The sequence below is a fragment of the Pyrgilauda ruficollis genome, unplaced genomic scaffold, assembly GCF_017590135.1.
Source record: "Pyrgilauda ruficollis isolate IOZ18807 unplaced genomic scaffold, ASM1759013v1 scaffold5, whole genome shotgun sequence".
Taxonomy (NCBI): Eukaryota; Metazoa; Chordata; class Aves; order Passeriformes; family Passeridae; genus Pyrgilauda; species Pyrgilauda ruficollis.
In genome coordinates this window covers 17,923,998-17,939,327 of record NW_024526599.1, presented here as the reverse complement: position 1 = coordinate 17,939,327, position 15,330 = coordinate 17,923,998, and the positions used below count along the sequence as shown (strand labels likewise).

The 15,330-nt window shown below is 35.3% G+C and overlaps 1 protein-coding gene across 11 annotated transcripts in view; it reads left to right on the top strand.

Moving 5' to 3' along the window:
* SLC7A2 (solute carrier family 7 member 2) overlaps nucleotides 1-13,477 on the top strand; it is a 53,621-nt gene extending 40,144 nt beyond the window's left edge. For 9 of the 11 annotated variants that reach the window (XM_041479702.1, XM_041479699.1, XM_041479701.1 and 6 more), the window contains 6 exons: nucleotides 1,657-1,796; nucleotides 5,519-5,621; nucleotides 6,798-6,997; nucleotides 7,284-7,450; nucleotides 8,023-8,131; nucleotides 8,713-13,477. In XM_041479702.1, coding sequence (XP_041335636.1) covers nucleotides 1,657-1,796; nucleotides 5,519-5,621; nucleotides 6,798-6,997; nucleotides 7,284-7,450; nucleotides 8,023-8,131; nucleotides 8,713-8,891 — 898 coding nt within the window. In that variant the 3' untranslated portion in view covers nucleotides 8,892-13,477. Of the gene's footprint in view, nucleotides 1-1,656; nucleotides 1,797-2,197; nucleotides 2,335-5,518; nucleotides 5,622-6,797; nucleotides 6,998-7,283; nucleotides 7,451-8,022; nucleotides 8,132-8,712 lie in introns of all 11 variants that reach the window. The other 2 variants (XM_041479703.1, XM_041479705.1) reach the window with 2 other exon arrangements.
* Nucleotides 13,478-15,330: the final 1,853 nt, after the last annotated feature.

Below are 15,330 nucleotides of genomic sequence, written 5' to 3'. Positions count from 1 at the left end.
AAGGAAAGCAAGTTGCCTGTGGAAGCACTAACACTAACAGCACTCTGACATAACCCTGCAGGCATTAGCCTGAATATGAGTTTGTTGACTGTGGGCAATGGTTTAAGGGAAAGGAGCATTTAGATCCAGGAGGGGATAGAAACATGAAGTAGTTCCAGAAGGACACTAAAAGAAATGTAGGACTGACTGAAGAATGTCACAGTTGCACAGTTCATCCTGGGATTGTTTTTGTTATTTCTATATATTTGTCATGGTCCCCTGAGGTTGGAGGGTTTCACTGATTTTTTTTTCTTTACATTGATAAATAGTAGACGTTATATATAAGAAACTAGATTAAAGAAATTAATGCTGGAAAACAAAGTGAACTGAAATGGTAAGAAATTTTTAGAAATTTGAAGTGTCGATCTCTTTTTCCAGTGTGTTCTGAAGAATTACATGTACTCCTGTGGAGAGATTAATCTTTCAGTCTGTTAACTGATGTTAGTTTAGAACAAAACAAAGGAAACTATGTTTCATGCTCTTCAGTTTAGAGGTACAATGAAGGAAAAACATTGGGATTAATTGCTTTTGGTTTCCTGTTACTGTGCTATGTCATGAACTTGTTTTGCCAGGTAAAGATGTTTGTTAATACTGCCATTATGTATGTGAATGTACATAAAGAAGGGTAGGACAAATGAACCTTACAAAGCTAAAACAACAAAAAACTTCTGGAATTTTTTTGAATGTACCTTCTTTGTGGAAGGTACACTTATACATCAAAATCAGTTCATTTGCATAAAACTTCTCTCCTGTTTACCCTTAATACTTGTGTCCCACAAGCATTACTGGATGTACCTAGCACCTGTGGCATGTAAGAGCTGTGCCTTCTTTAAGTGATAGAGTTGCTTCTCTAAAGTAAGAAAGGAAACCCTTCACCTGGTTAAAAACTTATGTGCTTGCTGCAGAGGTTGTACTACCTATGATTTCACCTTTTGTTTTCTTAATTAAAAGTATTTCTCTTTGAGGGAAAGAAGCCACCTAATTTAAGAAATATGTTTAAGAGCTTCAGGTTATCAATAGTTTAAAAGCTTTATGTGTTCCAATGACATCTAAATTAATTAGCTTTACTTCTTCCAAAAAAAATCTTAATGCAGCTTGCCTAGAGGTGCTTTAATCGAAAGAATTAATCTGCCCAAGTATACTTGTATGATGGTGCTTACTTTGAATTACTGTTAATCAGCAGGCTTACATGGAAATATAGAGTGTAAGGGATGCTGCTTATGCTTATTTATTTGCTGCTGCTGACTGACAGACTTTCTCCAGGAATACTAAAGCTTAATTGCATAGTCAGTGTGATCTGGAACATGTTCCTGGTCCATTAATACCCAAGAGTTATGGTGATGGGAAGAGAGTTATCTTGCTAATCTGGATTCCGTCTGATGAAGCAATTTTATTACCTAAATTAATATAATAATAATGATAAATCAACTTCGCAGTTAAAAAAATCTATTTGTGTCTGATCTGTAGTATTTTGGGCTGTGGGGCTTTCTGGTTTTGTCTTACAACCATACATTTGGTTTCTATACATGCCATTAATTAACATTTTTTATCTTGTCCATGAATACAACTCTGCATGAATTGTGTTTGCCATGTTGCATGTGTTTGCTTTTTACTCAGTCTTCTTGGATCCATTTTCCCAATACCACGTGTAATCTATGCTATGGCGAAGGATGGGTTGCTTTTCAAATGTCTAGCTCAAATCAATTCCAAAACGAAGACCCCACTAGTTGCTACTCTATCGTCTGGTGCAGTAGCAGGTGAGACTAAGAGTTGATCCTTGTAAAGAAAGGTGCACTGCTAAACACGTTGAATATATGGAAATAAACCACTGTTGTGCAGCTTTGATTTGCTTTGGACTGAAATGATCAAATCTGCTTGTTGCTAGGTAGTCTACCAGTACAATTTTTCTCTACCTCAGATTTTTACTTGTTGGTTTATCTCAAGTACTCTCAAAGCCTAGGGTCAAAACAAACAGTAGCCCAAAACCAAGCACATCAGTCGACCAAACAAAATCTTAAGAGCAGCAACACAGAGCCTAAGCAAAACTATACCTAAACCCATTAACTCCTCCAAGCTTTCTTTTTGTGTAGTTGGGTTTACCAATAAAGCATTGTGCTTTTAATAACCTGTACTTGAACTATACATTTTTCTGTTCTAGTCTTCTCGGCTCTATGTTCCCTTTGCCCCGAATTCTGTTTGCCATGGCACGTGATGGTTTACTCTTTAGTTTTCTTGCCAAAGTGAATAAGAGGCAGGCACCAGTTTCTGCCACCTTGACAGCAGGGTTCATCTCTGGTAAGCTCTCAAAGCCCATGTTACTTAAAACTGAGATTTAAACACTCTATGCACGTGCATGGTACTTTATATTTTTGAAAAGGGCTGCTTGTTAACTTCCCTTGCATGTACAATGGGAATAAAATTACTGAGTAATCAATGGGTGTAAGAACTCCAGATCAAGCCAATCATGGTGGTGGTGATGGTCTTAATGCCACAGAAATTTTATTTTTTTTTAATATTAACCCCCGTATGGTGAATAAGCTTGTTGCTTAATCTGAGTCCCTTAGGTTGATGCTCTACTGGCAGGGCTTCCTTGTCTGATGTAGACCTACTATATTCATCCCATCTGTAATGGGGGGAAAATAACTCACTTTTTTTTTTTTTTTTTTTTTTTTTTTAATGAAAAGGGAAAAAATTTCTTTTGCAGCAGGATCAACTTTTGTGTCAACTACAAGGATTTTTTAAATTGTCTCCCATAGAAAATGATTGTTGTTGTATAGGCTTACCAAGTTGTGGCTGAGGGGCATGTGTGTGTTGGGGGCTTATGTGTCCGTACATATATGTACACACATACGTGCCTACATTTATTTCACCAAAACAGTATTTTGGGAGCCATTGCCAATTCCTAAGGTAAATTCTTAACATTCAGTTCTTTCACTTCTGTTCGTACTTCTTCCTGAGGTACATATAGCTGTGCCCAAATTTCATTGTCATTTTAGTGGGATGTTTAATCACCCTGGAAAACCAGAAGCTTTAGAAGTATTTAGTTCAAAGGAAAATAAATAAGTTTTTTTAAGTAATTCAAATATCAATACATGTCTTAGAATTTTTATGAACCTTGGCTAAAATTAATCTCAAAAAACGGTACAGGAATGAGACGAAAATATTTTTATTTATAGTCAGGGTCATCCTCAGAAGCCACAAGACTGGAACTGCTCAAACTGTGTACTTGACAATAATGCAGAAAGGCACAGTTGTTTTCCAGGTAGTTCCCACATGATGCATTATTATCAGTTCCCTTTTCTTTGGTCAAAGTACAAATAGATTGCAAAGCATTAGTTTTATTATTTCAGCTTTATTTTATTTGAATTTATCTAATTGACATATTCTGCCATAAGAATTTGGAAGTGCAGTTTTGTGGGATGAAATCAAGATCTTTATGTGAAATCACAGTAATGATGAGAAGAAAGAATAGTGTATTACCTAGCTGGTAAAGTGATTGGTATAGCTACACAGCCCTGCCTGTAGCTCTGCAGCAGCTGACATTGGACTGCTTCTAGACAATCTTTAGCAATCTGGTGCATCAACAGCTCACCAGAAAAACACCTTTACTGCTGGAGCAGCATTTCTTCTTCTATATTTTTAAACCATATTTGGCAATTTGTGGTCATAAATAGTTTTGACAGAATAGTTATGGATGTATGCAACAGCTTATAAGCTTATATTATCTGACTTTTCTCTGCATTTGTAGCATGAATAGTTTTACAGCTGTAAGAAACGTTAAGGAGATGGGATGCTTAATTAAAGTTACCAAGTCAAGACTACAGCTGAGGCAACCATCACGTGTTATTACATGACTGACCTTTTCACAGGTGGTAATCACCATGGCAGACCATAGCAAAATGTTTTGGTGTCAGTCCAGTTTCACCATTAATGGACCTACTGTTGTCTCTTAGAGTAGAACTAAGAGATGTGGAAAATAAATACTCTGCCTTTTTTTCTCTTAATATAGAAGAATTACTAAGAAGAAACTTGCAGGCATTTTTCATCTTGTTTCTAAAGTTAACATCCAGGCTACAGAGTAGCCTTTCGAAGCTGGGATTTAAAATTACATATAGCTACCATACATGAGGTTTTAGTAGGTTCTGTTCTTCCTCAGCTTTGCTCTTTAGAGCATGAAAAGCAGTGAGGTATTAAAAAAAAATCTACACTGCAAATTGCTTTTGGATTTAGGAACATCCACTCACATTGAAGAAAACAGGATGGTCTTTCTTAATTGGAAAAAGAGACTCCCAGATTATATGAAAGTTGTGTAATTCAGCAGTCTTGTTTTCAGAAAATCACATTTTGCTTCCTCCCTTAGGATCAAATACCAGGGGAGTATGTGTCCATGTGTTTGTGCACTTATGCAGCTCTCCACAAATACATTAACAAATGTATACCATAAATATTTTGAATATAGAATAATTTGGGTGTGCATATGCACACAGTGTATAAAGACTACATTTAATAGTTTCTTTTGATGTTGAGATTATTGATGATTCAAAAAATCTGCATCTCAAAAATATTAATAAAATACCAATCCTTTAAGAGGCTCTTAAAGTATGTGTATGTATTTCAAATCAATTGGAATTAGCCTTTCATTTACTGATAGCTTCTCCTAATTTTTTTATAAATAATGTGCTTCTGTGTGCAAACAGCATAGACTAAAAAAGATGTTCCAGAATCTCCAAATGAATATGGCATTAGCTTTTATAAATACAAGATTTCTATAATTACTTGCACTGCCATGGAAGTTTCTGCCTCTGAGTTCAATGATCATAAGAATATTAATTCTTGAGAGATGTTACTGGTCATTCCTGAAGGTGAATTGAAAACTAATTTTAGTAAGATAACCATTAAAAAAAAAACCTCACAAAATTATTTTATTTGAGAAAACTCCTGAAAGTCCTCTTCACACAGAGCTCTTTCCCAGCTCAGCAGAAATTTTACATCATAGTGAATTTTTCTCAGTTTGGCAGTGGGATCCATCCCTTCAGCTTTGGTGAGATTCTGCTGCAGGATCTGAACTTCATTCTGTAAAAATGTATTTTTAATACGGCCCAAATTCAACAATATGTGTGCGAATACTTATATCCAAATAAATCCAATATAAGCATTTGATTATGCAGCATGACTGTAGGACTCATCAGGGCCTATGTATATGAATGAGATTCCCAACTGTGGGGAATTAGGTCTGGAATGATACCAGTAGCTTAAAAGATGTGGTTTTCAGAATTATCGTGATTTCACTCATATTGCTGTCAGTAAAACAATAAGTTATGTTGCAGACAGATTTTAAAATCTTAGCTTAATACATTTTTAATATTAATCTTGGCACTTATGGTTAGACTTGATGATGTTAAATTTCTTTCCCAGTGTGGATGATGCTACAATTCTATGTCAGTCTCCTGGAATCTCTTCCATCTCTTTTCTTTTTTAGCTGTAATGGCATTTCTGTTTGACCTAAAGGCATTAGTGGACATGATGTCTATTGGCACCCTTCTTGCTTATTCACTTGTGGCAACCTGTGTCCTCATTCTTAGGTGAGCCAAAACCATCCTTTGTATTCTACTGTGGGGTTTTTTTGGGTTGGTCAGTAAATAAACAGAATTCATATTTACAAGACATGTTTTTTGTTAGATAGCCAGTAGCTGTAAACATATAAATGGTTTCTGAGAAGCAGTGACTCCTCTAAGTAAACAATGATATATTGTTACATAGGTATAGCAATGAGTTGGGTTAAAGATTCTGGTGAAATCGAGACACCTTTTACTTTCCAGAAGAAGTATTGGTCCAAGCATTAGTCCCAAAGGTACTAAATATAAGCTTGAGTACAGAATTCAGTGAATGATACTTGTATATGAATACAGTCTACACTGTACATCAGGCATATTGCATTTTGGGGAGTATATGTGAAAGGGGTTGATGTTCCAGTAGGTTCACAGAATGAACAAGGTCTAATAGTTCCTTTGTATTATCCTAGTTAGAAATATAAGACCAGACAAGTGTTTTAAGATGTGGTGGCCCTAGAAGAGAGGGCAAATATGAGTGAGATTATAAATACTTCTCAGTAAAACTCTGTTTTCAGTCATGTTTGTAAAGCTAGGGAATTATATACTGCTAGCCACAGCTCACTTTATTATGTATTGCTCTTCTGATTTTAAAAAGTTAGCCTTTATTACTTAAGGGCAAGTAATTAACTTTGAAAAGTGTAACAGCTTAAATTTGGCTCAAATTCATTGTCACAATAATTTACACTTTAAAAGAGAAGCCTATTCTATTTTAAAAGAACTGACTTACCATAAATATTTTTAAAAATACACTCAAAAGCTAACACAGCAGATGTCAATTTTCAGTTAATGCCAGTTAGTAGCCTCTTAGAGTATAGGAAGCAAGTCAGAAACTTACTCTTTCCTTGCTGTTGACTACCAGACCCACTCCTTTCTTTCTGTATGGGACTGGTCATTTATCTGAGCTATTGGTGCATTCAAGTAGCTTAAAAAACTGCCAAAAAAAATCTCCAAAACAATCCAAAAAGTGTGTTGCCATAGTATTTTTATATGACACTGACTAATAATGCTGTGGCAGTGCAGTTATAACTTGAGAAATTCTAATGCTCTACTGAAAAGAATTTAGTACTTCAGTAAATTCCTAGAGTCATATTACTTCAAATCCAGAAGTGTGCTTTATGTTTTTTTATTACTGTTTTTTATGCATAGGTACCAACCCACCTATGAGGAACCAAAATACTCTCCAGAAAAAGCAGCTTTGGCTGCAGCTGAAAGGGAATCTGCAGTAAGTGAGTCACAGATAAACATGATAGAAGAGAATCACTTCCGTCTTCAGGCCTTGATTAATCCATCCAGTTTACCCACTGAGCAGACTGCAACTATAGTTAACTTCTTAGTGGGCCTCTTAGGTAAGTATTTGGCTGTCCGAACTCATATATGCATTAACATTTATAGTGGAATTTTATTAAAGACAGAATTAAAAATCCACTGATAACATGCCTTGTTTCAGTCATACATGTGTCATTCTGTGCTGCTATCCTTCATGAATCTGTCTAATCTGTAGTCATTTTCATTTAATTAAACATATTCATAACAACAGTACATATTGAAGCTTGCTACCACTCTTCTTAAAAGTCACTTCCTCTTCAACACAGGATTAAGTGACCTATTTCTGTAATTTTGTTTTTTATACAGCTTTCTTGATTTGTGGCTTGAGTGTCCTCATTACATATGGGATTCATTTCATTGCTAACTTGGAGCCCTGGAGTATTGGCCTTCTTGCTTTATTGGTGATATCCTTCATAGTTACCATTCTCCTCATCCAAAGGCAGCCTCAGAACCAGCAGAAAGTAGCCTTTATGGTGAATAACTTGTTCTCTGTGTTATTCTCTGATGACAGCTTCGGATGGATTTTAATGAGTGGGAGAGAGAACTTAAAGCTGGAAAACAAGTCAGAAACTGATGAGTGTACAATCACTTGTCTGTGTAGTCTGCAGTCCTTTGGACCTAATGCAGAGTAAAAGTACTTTCATTTTGCAGTTTCACTTATGTTCTAAGATCAGTTATTTAATGGAAATAATGAAGTACAGTGATAAAGGTTAAGGAATCTGGTGGAGGTGGGGGAACATTTCAGAATAAGAGAGATAGATATATTATTTTTCAGCTGTAAATACAGGAATTCATTAGTATATGTCCCAGACAAACTGGAAAGCTTTTTGTAGACTTAGAGAATATATATTAAACATAATGTGTTTTAAAAGTTTAAGATCACTGTTGGTTAAGCCCAGTGAAAATTTCACTACATTACGACATCAAAAAAAGTTCAATTCTTTATTAGTGATTACATGTTACCTCTGGTTTGTGTTACATACCTGAAGTGTGACATGCAAAAAAATGTATGTTTAATAGAAACATATTAAATATTTCCTTTTAGGTCCCACTATTGCCATTTTTGCCATCATTCAGTATACTGGTAAATATTTACTTGATGGTACAATTAAGTGGAGAGACTTGGATGAGATTTAGCTTCTGGATGTTACTTGGTATGTACTTCTGTTCATTTCAGTTGCTTCATATACTAGAACTCATGATTCCCAACTTAGAACATTCTTTTCCTTCAATATTTGAAAAAATCTCTGTGATTTAATAAAAATCAGCTAGTAATTCTGATAAAAAAGAATAGCATGCTTCAGAAGAAGTATGTATATGCATTCAAAATTACAAATATAGGTTTTTAGGTAATAGGAAGAATTCCAATAAGACGTTTTGTTTTTTTTTCATAGTAAGTATAGCCAAAATTATGTAGAAACCTGCTTGTAACAGGTTTCTTCCCAGTATATCAGTCTGTCCCCTTTTAGATCTAAAAAATTGTCTTAATTCCATCTAGACATGAATTAGAGATAATACTTTCCATAACTTGTTAGAGCATTTAATTATGCAAAAAAGATGCACTGGAATTTCTTGTAGAAACAGAGGTGACCTAAAGCATGAGCTCTGATTCAGATATCTGAAGAAGAATATTCTTCAGCAAAAATCTATTCGGCCAGAGAAAAAATATCTACTTTTTAATGCACTACTTGCCTGAAAACCCTATGAACTTTTTTTTTTTTTTTCCTTTTGGAAGGTTTCCTCATTTACTTTGCTTACGGCATCAGACACAGTGTTGAAGGTCATCGTGGTAATGGAGATGATGATTCTTGTTCAGAAAATAGTGGGATGCAAGAAAAAAACCCAGTGGATGACCCTGAAAATGCAAATGAAAGGGATCAATTTCTTCCACATGAAAGGACAAGTGAATGTTAAACTCTGCAAACACACAAATCTTTTAAACCTTCAATTGGCATTTTACTTGCAGACTGAAATTTCAGAAGCTTTCTGCCAACATGTGCCTCTTGAAAGTGTTTACTACAAGGCCTGACTGATATTTTGGAGAAGCTGCTAATCCATCTTCATAATTTCAGAACTTACAGCATGGAGATTAATATTTAAATTTTTTTTAGAAGTACCCTTTGGCAAGCAAAAATTTGGAGACATTGTTTGAAGTGTCATTCAAAATCACTGTCAATCATCGGATATGAAGAATTTTAGAACTGTCTGAAAGAAGTTCTGAGTATTTGAAAATCCACTGTGAACATAAGTGCCTTTCATACTCTTGCTTATCGTTGTTATGTGTTTTGGTAACAATCTAAATTCTCTTCCTTCTGTTGAAGTAACTCATGGGAGATAAATTTCATTCATACAGACCTGGAAAGTATTTGCAAAATGAATGGTAATGACATGGATTAGATACTTTGTAAAAATTAGAGGAGCATTTATTTATGAGAAAAAAGTAATTGCTTATCTTTATTAATCATGACTATTAATCTGTAGTCATTGAGAACTCAAGCAGTGAAGATACTTAAAAGATTTTTAGTCCCTCTAAACAGCATTCAAGTTTTCTACTTAAGTGTATGAATTTTCTTTGAAGGACGCTTCTCGCAATAGAAGCTCTTTCGTTTTCTGCAAAATCATCAGGGAAATAATATGTTGGTTACAGTATTGATAGTGGCAATCAGATGTGATTTAGCAAACTGTGCTTTTGACTTCAGAAGGGCCAGAATTTCATCTGACTAAATAATTTGCTACTTACCTCCATCAGTCATCCAATTTTCCTCCTTACTACTCGTTTTCCCCTCTATATTTTCTCCTTTATACGTGTTCCAGAATTGATATTGCTGAGATTAGTGTTACACATTGCTTCTATGAAAAATTAACTAACAAAATCCCAGTTTTCTTTTCAGATGGTAGGGGAGGCTAAAAAAACAGAGGTCTGGGTTTTGGAAAAAAAAAAACAACTTATCAAAACAGTATTTCATTGCTTCATTAAGTCTTAAAATGTATGTTAGTGAAGCACTTTTTTGTGAGCCAAGCCTGCATCCACAAATCTGTTAATGTGGGTATGATGTCTAAATGTAATTTATGTAAAGAACCAAACTGGTGAAGCAGTGCTGGGTAAACAATTATTTTAATGCTGGTAAAACCAGAAAATGTTCTTCTTTCAAATCATGTTATCTATCAAAGGCACCCAGATATTTTAACACTTTTTGTCAGCAAGGAGTAGGTTCAAGTCCCATGAAGGATTCCACAATATGAAGTGATTTTGCAAGAATATATTTACAAAAAGTCCTTCCCTAGAGTAAGAACAGTCTTGGACTTTGTCGTGGAGAGTTGCAATCTGTTGCTGGTACTAAGCATTAGTATTAATCTCTGTTGTTAGGTATAAGAACTTCGATGCCATGAGAGCTATGTTGGTTGACAGTGAAGAGCACCTTACTTTTTATAATGGCTGGAATTTTATGGGGAAAAAAAAAAAAAGAAAAAACAAACTAGTTAGGTTGCTTCTGTCTCTCTCCTTTTTCAGAGAAATAAGTTGCTCTTTTTAATCTTAAAATCACTTCTTTCATGGTAGTCTTAAATCCTCAGCTTCAAAAAAAGCCATTGCTGTGGGAGCAAGTCAGCCACGCCCATGTGAAGATTTTGCATGATGTCTTTACAGGCCTACAGTGAAACACAGTTCTTAAAATTCCTTCCACATCTCAGCATGTGGGAAGCACAGACTTACTTTTTGCTATGGTTGTTGATGCCATAGAGCAGGCCAGCCAGGCTCCCAGGGCACAAGCTGCTGCTGTTCTGTGCTGTACTAGGAAGACTCCATTTCCTCCCAAGGCCATCCTAGAGAATGTATGTGTGCACACCTGTCCATGCATTTGCATCTGTCTGAAATTAGCCCATAGCGAATTTGATGTACTGGTTAAAATAATTTCTGTATTGCACTGGACTTCTCCTTTCAAGGGATACTGCCAATACACTTAGCTTCTGACTAAAGCAAGTGCTAGCTAAGGCCTCTGGAGAGAACTAAAAGAAGTAAATTTTCTAGCTTATTTACCTGATGAATGTGTCAGCCCTTTGTGTATTGACAAATTCCCCTTTCACTTGTATGAATATTTCTCTCCACTTGTTAGCAAAATTAATTATTTTAAAATAATAGGATGCACCTGTACAAGTGTTGCTAAGACAGATGGGAGGAGCTGCAGCACCAGAACTATCCACATAACTAATGAGATATAAAATGAAATTAAAGGAAAGGCATTGGGTACTCTTAGTTGCTTCAGCTGTGGAAAGCTTATTTATACGTGTGTATAGTCATTATGAGTCAGTGGCTGAGTGAAAACAGACAAGCCAGAAGTAAGATATTTATGGTAAATTTGATGTGCGTTTGTATATGCAGTGTTAAAATTCCAGATGCTTTAGCAGGACTCTGCAGAAGCAAAGGACATGCCTTGCTAGTCCTTACACAGAAGCAATGGATGCAAGAAATCCTGATCCTTTTCTCACGTTTGCTGTATCTCTGCACTTGCTGAAAGATCAGCTGAAACCACAAGTCCATTGGAATTAAATCATTGTTATTTTTTAACACAGTTGTTGGTATTGTAAATTGTTCTGTGCGTAATAATGGTACATATGGTAATAATGGTACATATTAATACAAAATATCTACTTTTGAAGGTAACTTATTGGGTTATTATTTCCTTTGCAGAAAAAAGTTCTTAGAAGATTTTTTTTGGGTTTTTTTTTTTTTTTTTTTTTTTTGTACATTCAGGATATGCCATTAGATAAAAGAATTATTCTTCCCTAGTTGGCTTTAAGAAAGTAAGCCAAAGTATATTTAAAACAGAACAAATAAATCTTTTTGTTCTGATGTATAGGAGTTATAAAACATTTCTGAATAACTGACGTTAACTAAAGTGGTCTTCCTGTGGTATTCCAGTCCTCATTCTGCAATGGGATTTTTATGCGGTAACTTAGATTTCATTGTCTGTTGTCATGGATAAAACTATTCTGTTAATAATAGTATGCTTTTTCCTGCACAACAAATGCTGGTCAGGTTCCTGAAATCTGTCATTGTGCTTATGTTGCCAAGTGTTAAAGCCAATTTTATTACCTGCTGTTGGAGAACCAGCAGCAAGAAATGTCAGTCCTAGTGATACAGAGTTACGTAAGCAGGAATTGACTTGTGTCATCCAGAAACTTTGAATGATACAATGAATTTAGAAGCAAAGCTTGGTAAAGCTTAAATATATATTCTGTATTTTATTACATGATAAATTTACAAGTCTAGTCACCTTTCCCCTAAAATTTATGGAAAAAAAAGGAGATATATTTAAGAAATATAAGGTAATGTTTTCATAGAATTTTTAATAAGTGCCAATATCAATGTGCCATAAGCATCCTGAGGGGGTGACAGTGCAGGAAACCTGCGTGGGACTGTGCAATTGGGTATGAGGCCTTTGACACTGAGACACATTTTTTTACAGTAGGAATTTAATTCACAAGAAGTCTGGTGTGTCTTACTTGAGTGTATAAAGAGAAAATGAAAGCACCTTTTTAATGCTCTTAGGCCCTAATTCTTCCTGGACATGCTGGGAAGTCTGTATGAGTAGCAGTATGTTCACTGAAAGCACTGAGGTTACTCAGTGTTAAGCAAATACAAATTTTACAGAAAGAGCGGGTGGTATTTCATATAGTGTAGGATCTTGATGTTTGTTTTTAATTTCCTGTACCTTTAGTATTTCTTTCTGGTATGTTTTGAGGACCTCTGCATTTTTAATAGTTGGACCTTTTCAAAACTAAATACAATGCCTTTACCCGGTGCTGATCTATTTTCCGTTTGATCTTAAAAACCAAACTCCTTACATGAGCTGAGTTGAAGGATTTCTGTGCATGGACATGCAGACATGCAATACAAAGAACTGTATATGTATATATTTTTTTTATTGTCAGTTGGATAAATTCTGTTGTTTTTCTGTGTTTTCTTGAGCCTTGTACGAGGTCAACTCCAGCTTCACCAAGTTTAGTTGGAGTAAGAACATGAGGATTTCAATATTTAGGAGAGCTTTTTTCTTTTGTGGTATCAGAAAGTAAAGCATGAAATATGTGTTACATATCTTTAAAAACAATTATGTGTGAATCATTTTATAAAAATTAGCATTCATATCTGTCTTTTCGTTTGTATGGACATTTTAGTCATTTCTGTATTGTATGCTGCTGAGCATTCAAAGTGTAGATAGGATGATTATGATGCAATTTAAACTACAAATTTGTATTTCTTTGAAGTGCTCTATCAGAATGAAAAGTCTTGAATTTTTATGAATGTAAAATTGCTTGTATTTAAGAATATGGTGCTTTTCCCCCACTTTACAACAGAATTGTTACCAGTAACATTTTTAGTTACCTTAGTTCCAAATTTTAATGGAAATTGCATTGCTCCTCATTTACTGTAAAACATGCTTTGTGGGATAACAATAGTGCATTTGTTCCATATTTTTAAATAAAGTTGAATATCACTTGTATGTCCTTCATACAGCACCTGTAACTTTAACCACTACTATTGTTTTAGTTAACACTAAAATAATATAGTAACTTAACATCATGATTATGCCAGATATCTAATGTCATGACATTACACAAATCATAGTACATTTAAAATAAATAACATGATACCATTGTATGCACTGTATAGAGGGAACAGAGAAGAACAGCCTTTGATTTGGGCATTTTGTGTTACACTGCCAAACCAGAGATGATGTTAGGTTTGATTTCCAGAGGGGGTGAGTGGCCCTCAGCTTCATGCTCAACTTTCTGAAGCACCAAGCCTTGTCCTGGTATTCACCCGACCTCAGCGCTGGACAAATAAACTCATTGTTGTCTTCTTGTTCCCTTTTTGTGGAAAAAACCCAAACCAACCACAACACTAACAACACCCCCCCCCCCATCCCAATCTTAAAAAAAAAAACCTCCAAAACCCAAAAAGGACCCCAAACAACCCAACCCCAAAACCTTAATCAGTTTTGAATAGTATTGTGAGTATGGCAAGAGAATAAAAGCATGTAGGCAATGGATGACAGTGGTCTGGACACAGAACCCTACTGACAGAGCAAGATTATCATCTGGCACTGTTTTCAAAGACATTTGAGTAGTCATCTTTGTTCACAGACTTAAAAGTAGTTATAACAGTATTTCTTCTGAGGTATATTCTTTATAAGGAATCATATAATAGTATTCAAATTATTAATAATCACCTTACTGTACATACAGATATACTAAGACTGGTCTTGAAAATCTAGGTCCCATGAAGCAGTGGAATAGGGCCACTGATTTAAATGAGGACAAGTCATTCTGCAAGCATGTCACATTCAAATCACATTTAAAATATTACTTTAATCTATCAGTTTACTCATCTGGAGGACTGGGTTCCTTACATGAAGATTTACATTAGCTTTTCTGATGGCTATAAATGAAAATGTCTTTCATGCTTACCCATTGTAGAGTAAAATTCATAAAATAACTTTCTTCATCATACACATTGTACACATAGGTAAAAGGAATATGTCAGTTTAAATATGTCTTAAAATTAATGCAGTCTGAGTGTTATTTCCATGTGCTATTACCATATTTTCCACAATACACTAATACTTGAAGCTCAGACACCATTGACCTACCCTGTGTGTGAAAGCAAAAGGGAAATTTCACCTAGGAAGGCACATAAGGATTGCAATCACTAGCTTTGCAGATGACAGGGGGAAAAAAAGCCCACTCTTCATCATAAGCAGGAGTTGTGAGTATTTCCACTGCAGATTTGCAGTTTATACTACACAACTTTTCTGAGTTCTCTTTGAGATTCATTTACATTAAACCAAAGACTGATAACTTTTTCAGATATAATACTTAGTATTCTAATTGTTTCAAGGGGAACCACTTTTTAAATACTCTGTAGCAACCAAAATATTCTTTTTAAAAATTTGTTACAGGTAATGGATGACATGCTTATGATACACTGATAACAGAATGAAAAAGAGATCATGACATTTCATCATCCTACTCCACTCCTGGGCCCTACTGGCTTCTTTATGCTAACCAGGTGCCCCAGGGTGAAGTCTCAGAGCAGGGTCAGGCAAGCAAGTCTCCAAACTCTGCATGTGTGCGTATTTATGATGGTGGGGGAACATTATGCATGGACCTTCTTACTTTTTGTGTGGATGCAGATGAAGCCTAGGCTTCCTTAAAGTAATCTGTAAATGTTCTGTTCTCATATCTGCTGTGACCCTGGAGCTGTGGTCAGGGACACAACTTTTGTTTATTTTTATTCACATTGGACTGTGGTTGTGTCTACTGCAGGGTGTGCCTTTGATCTCTGACAGCCATT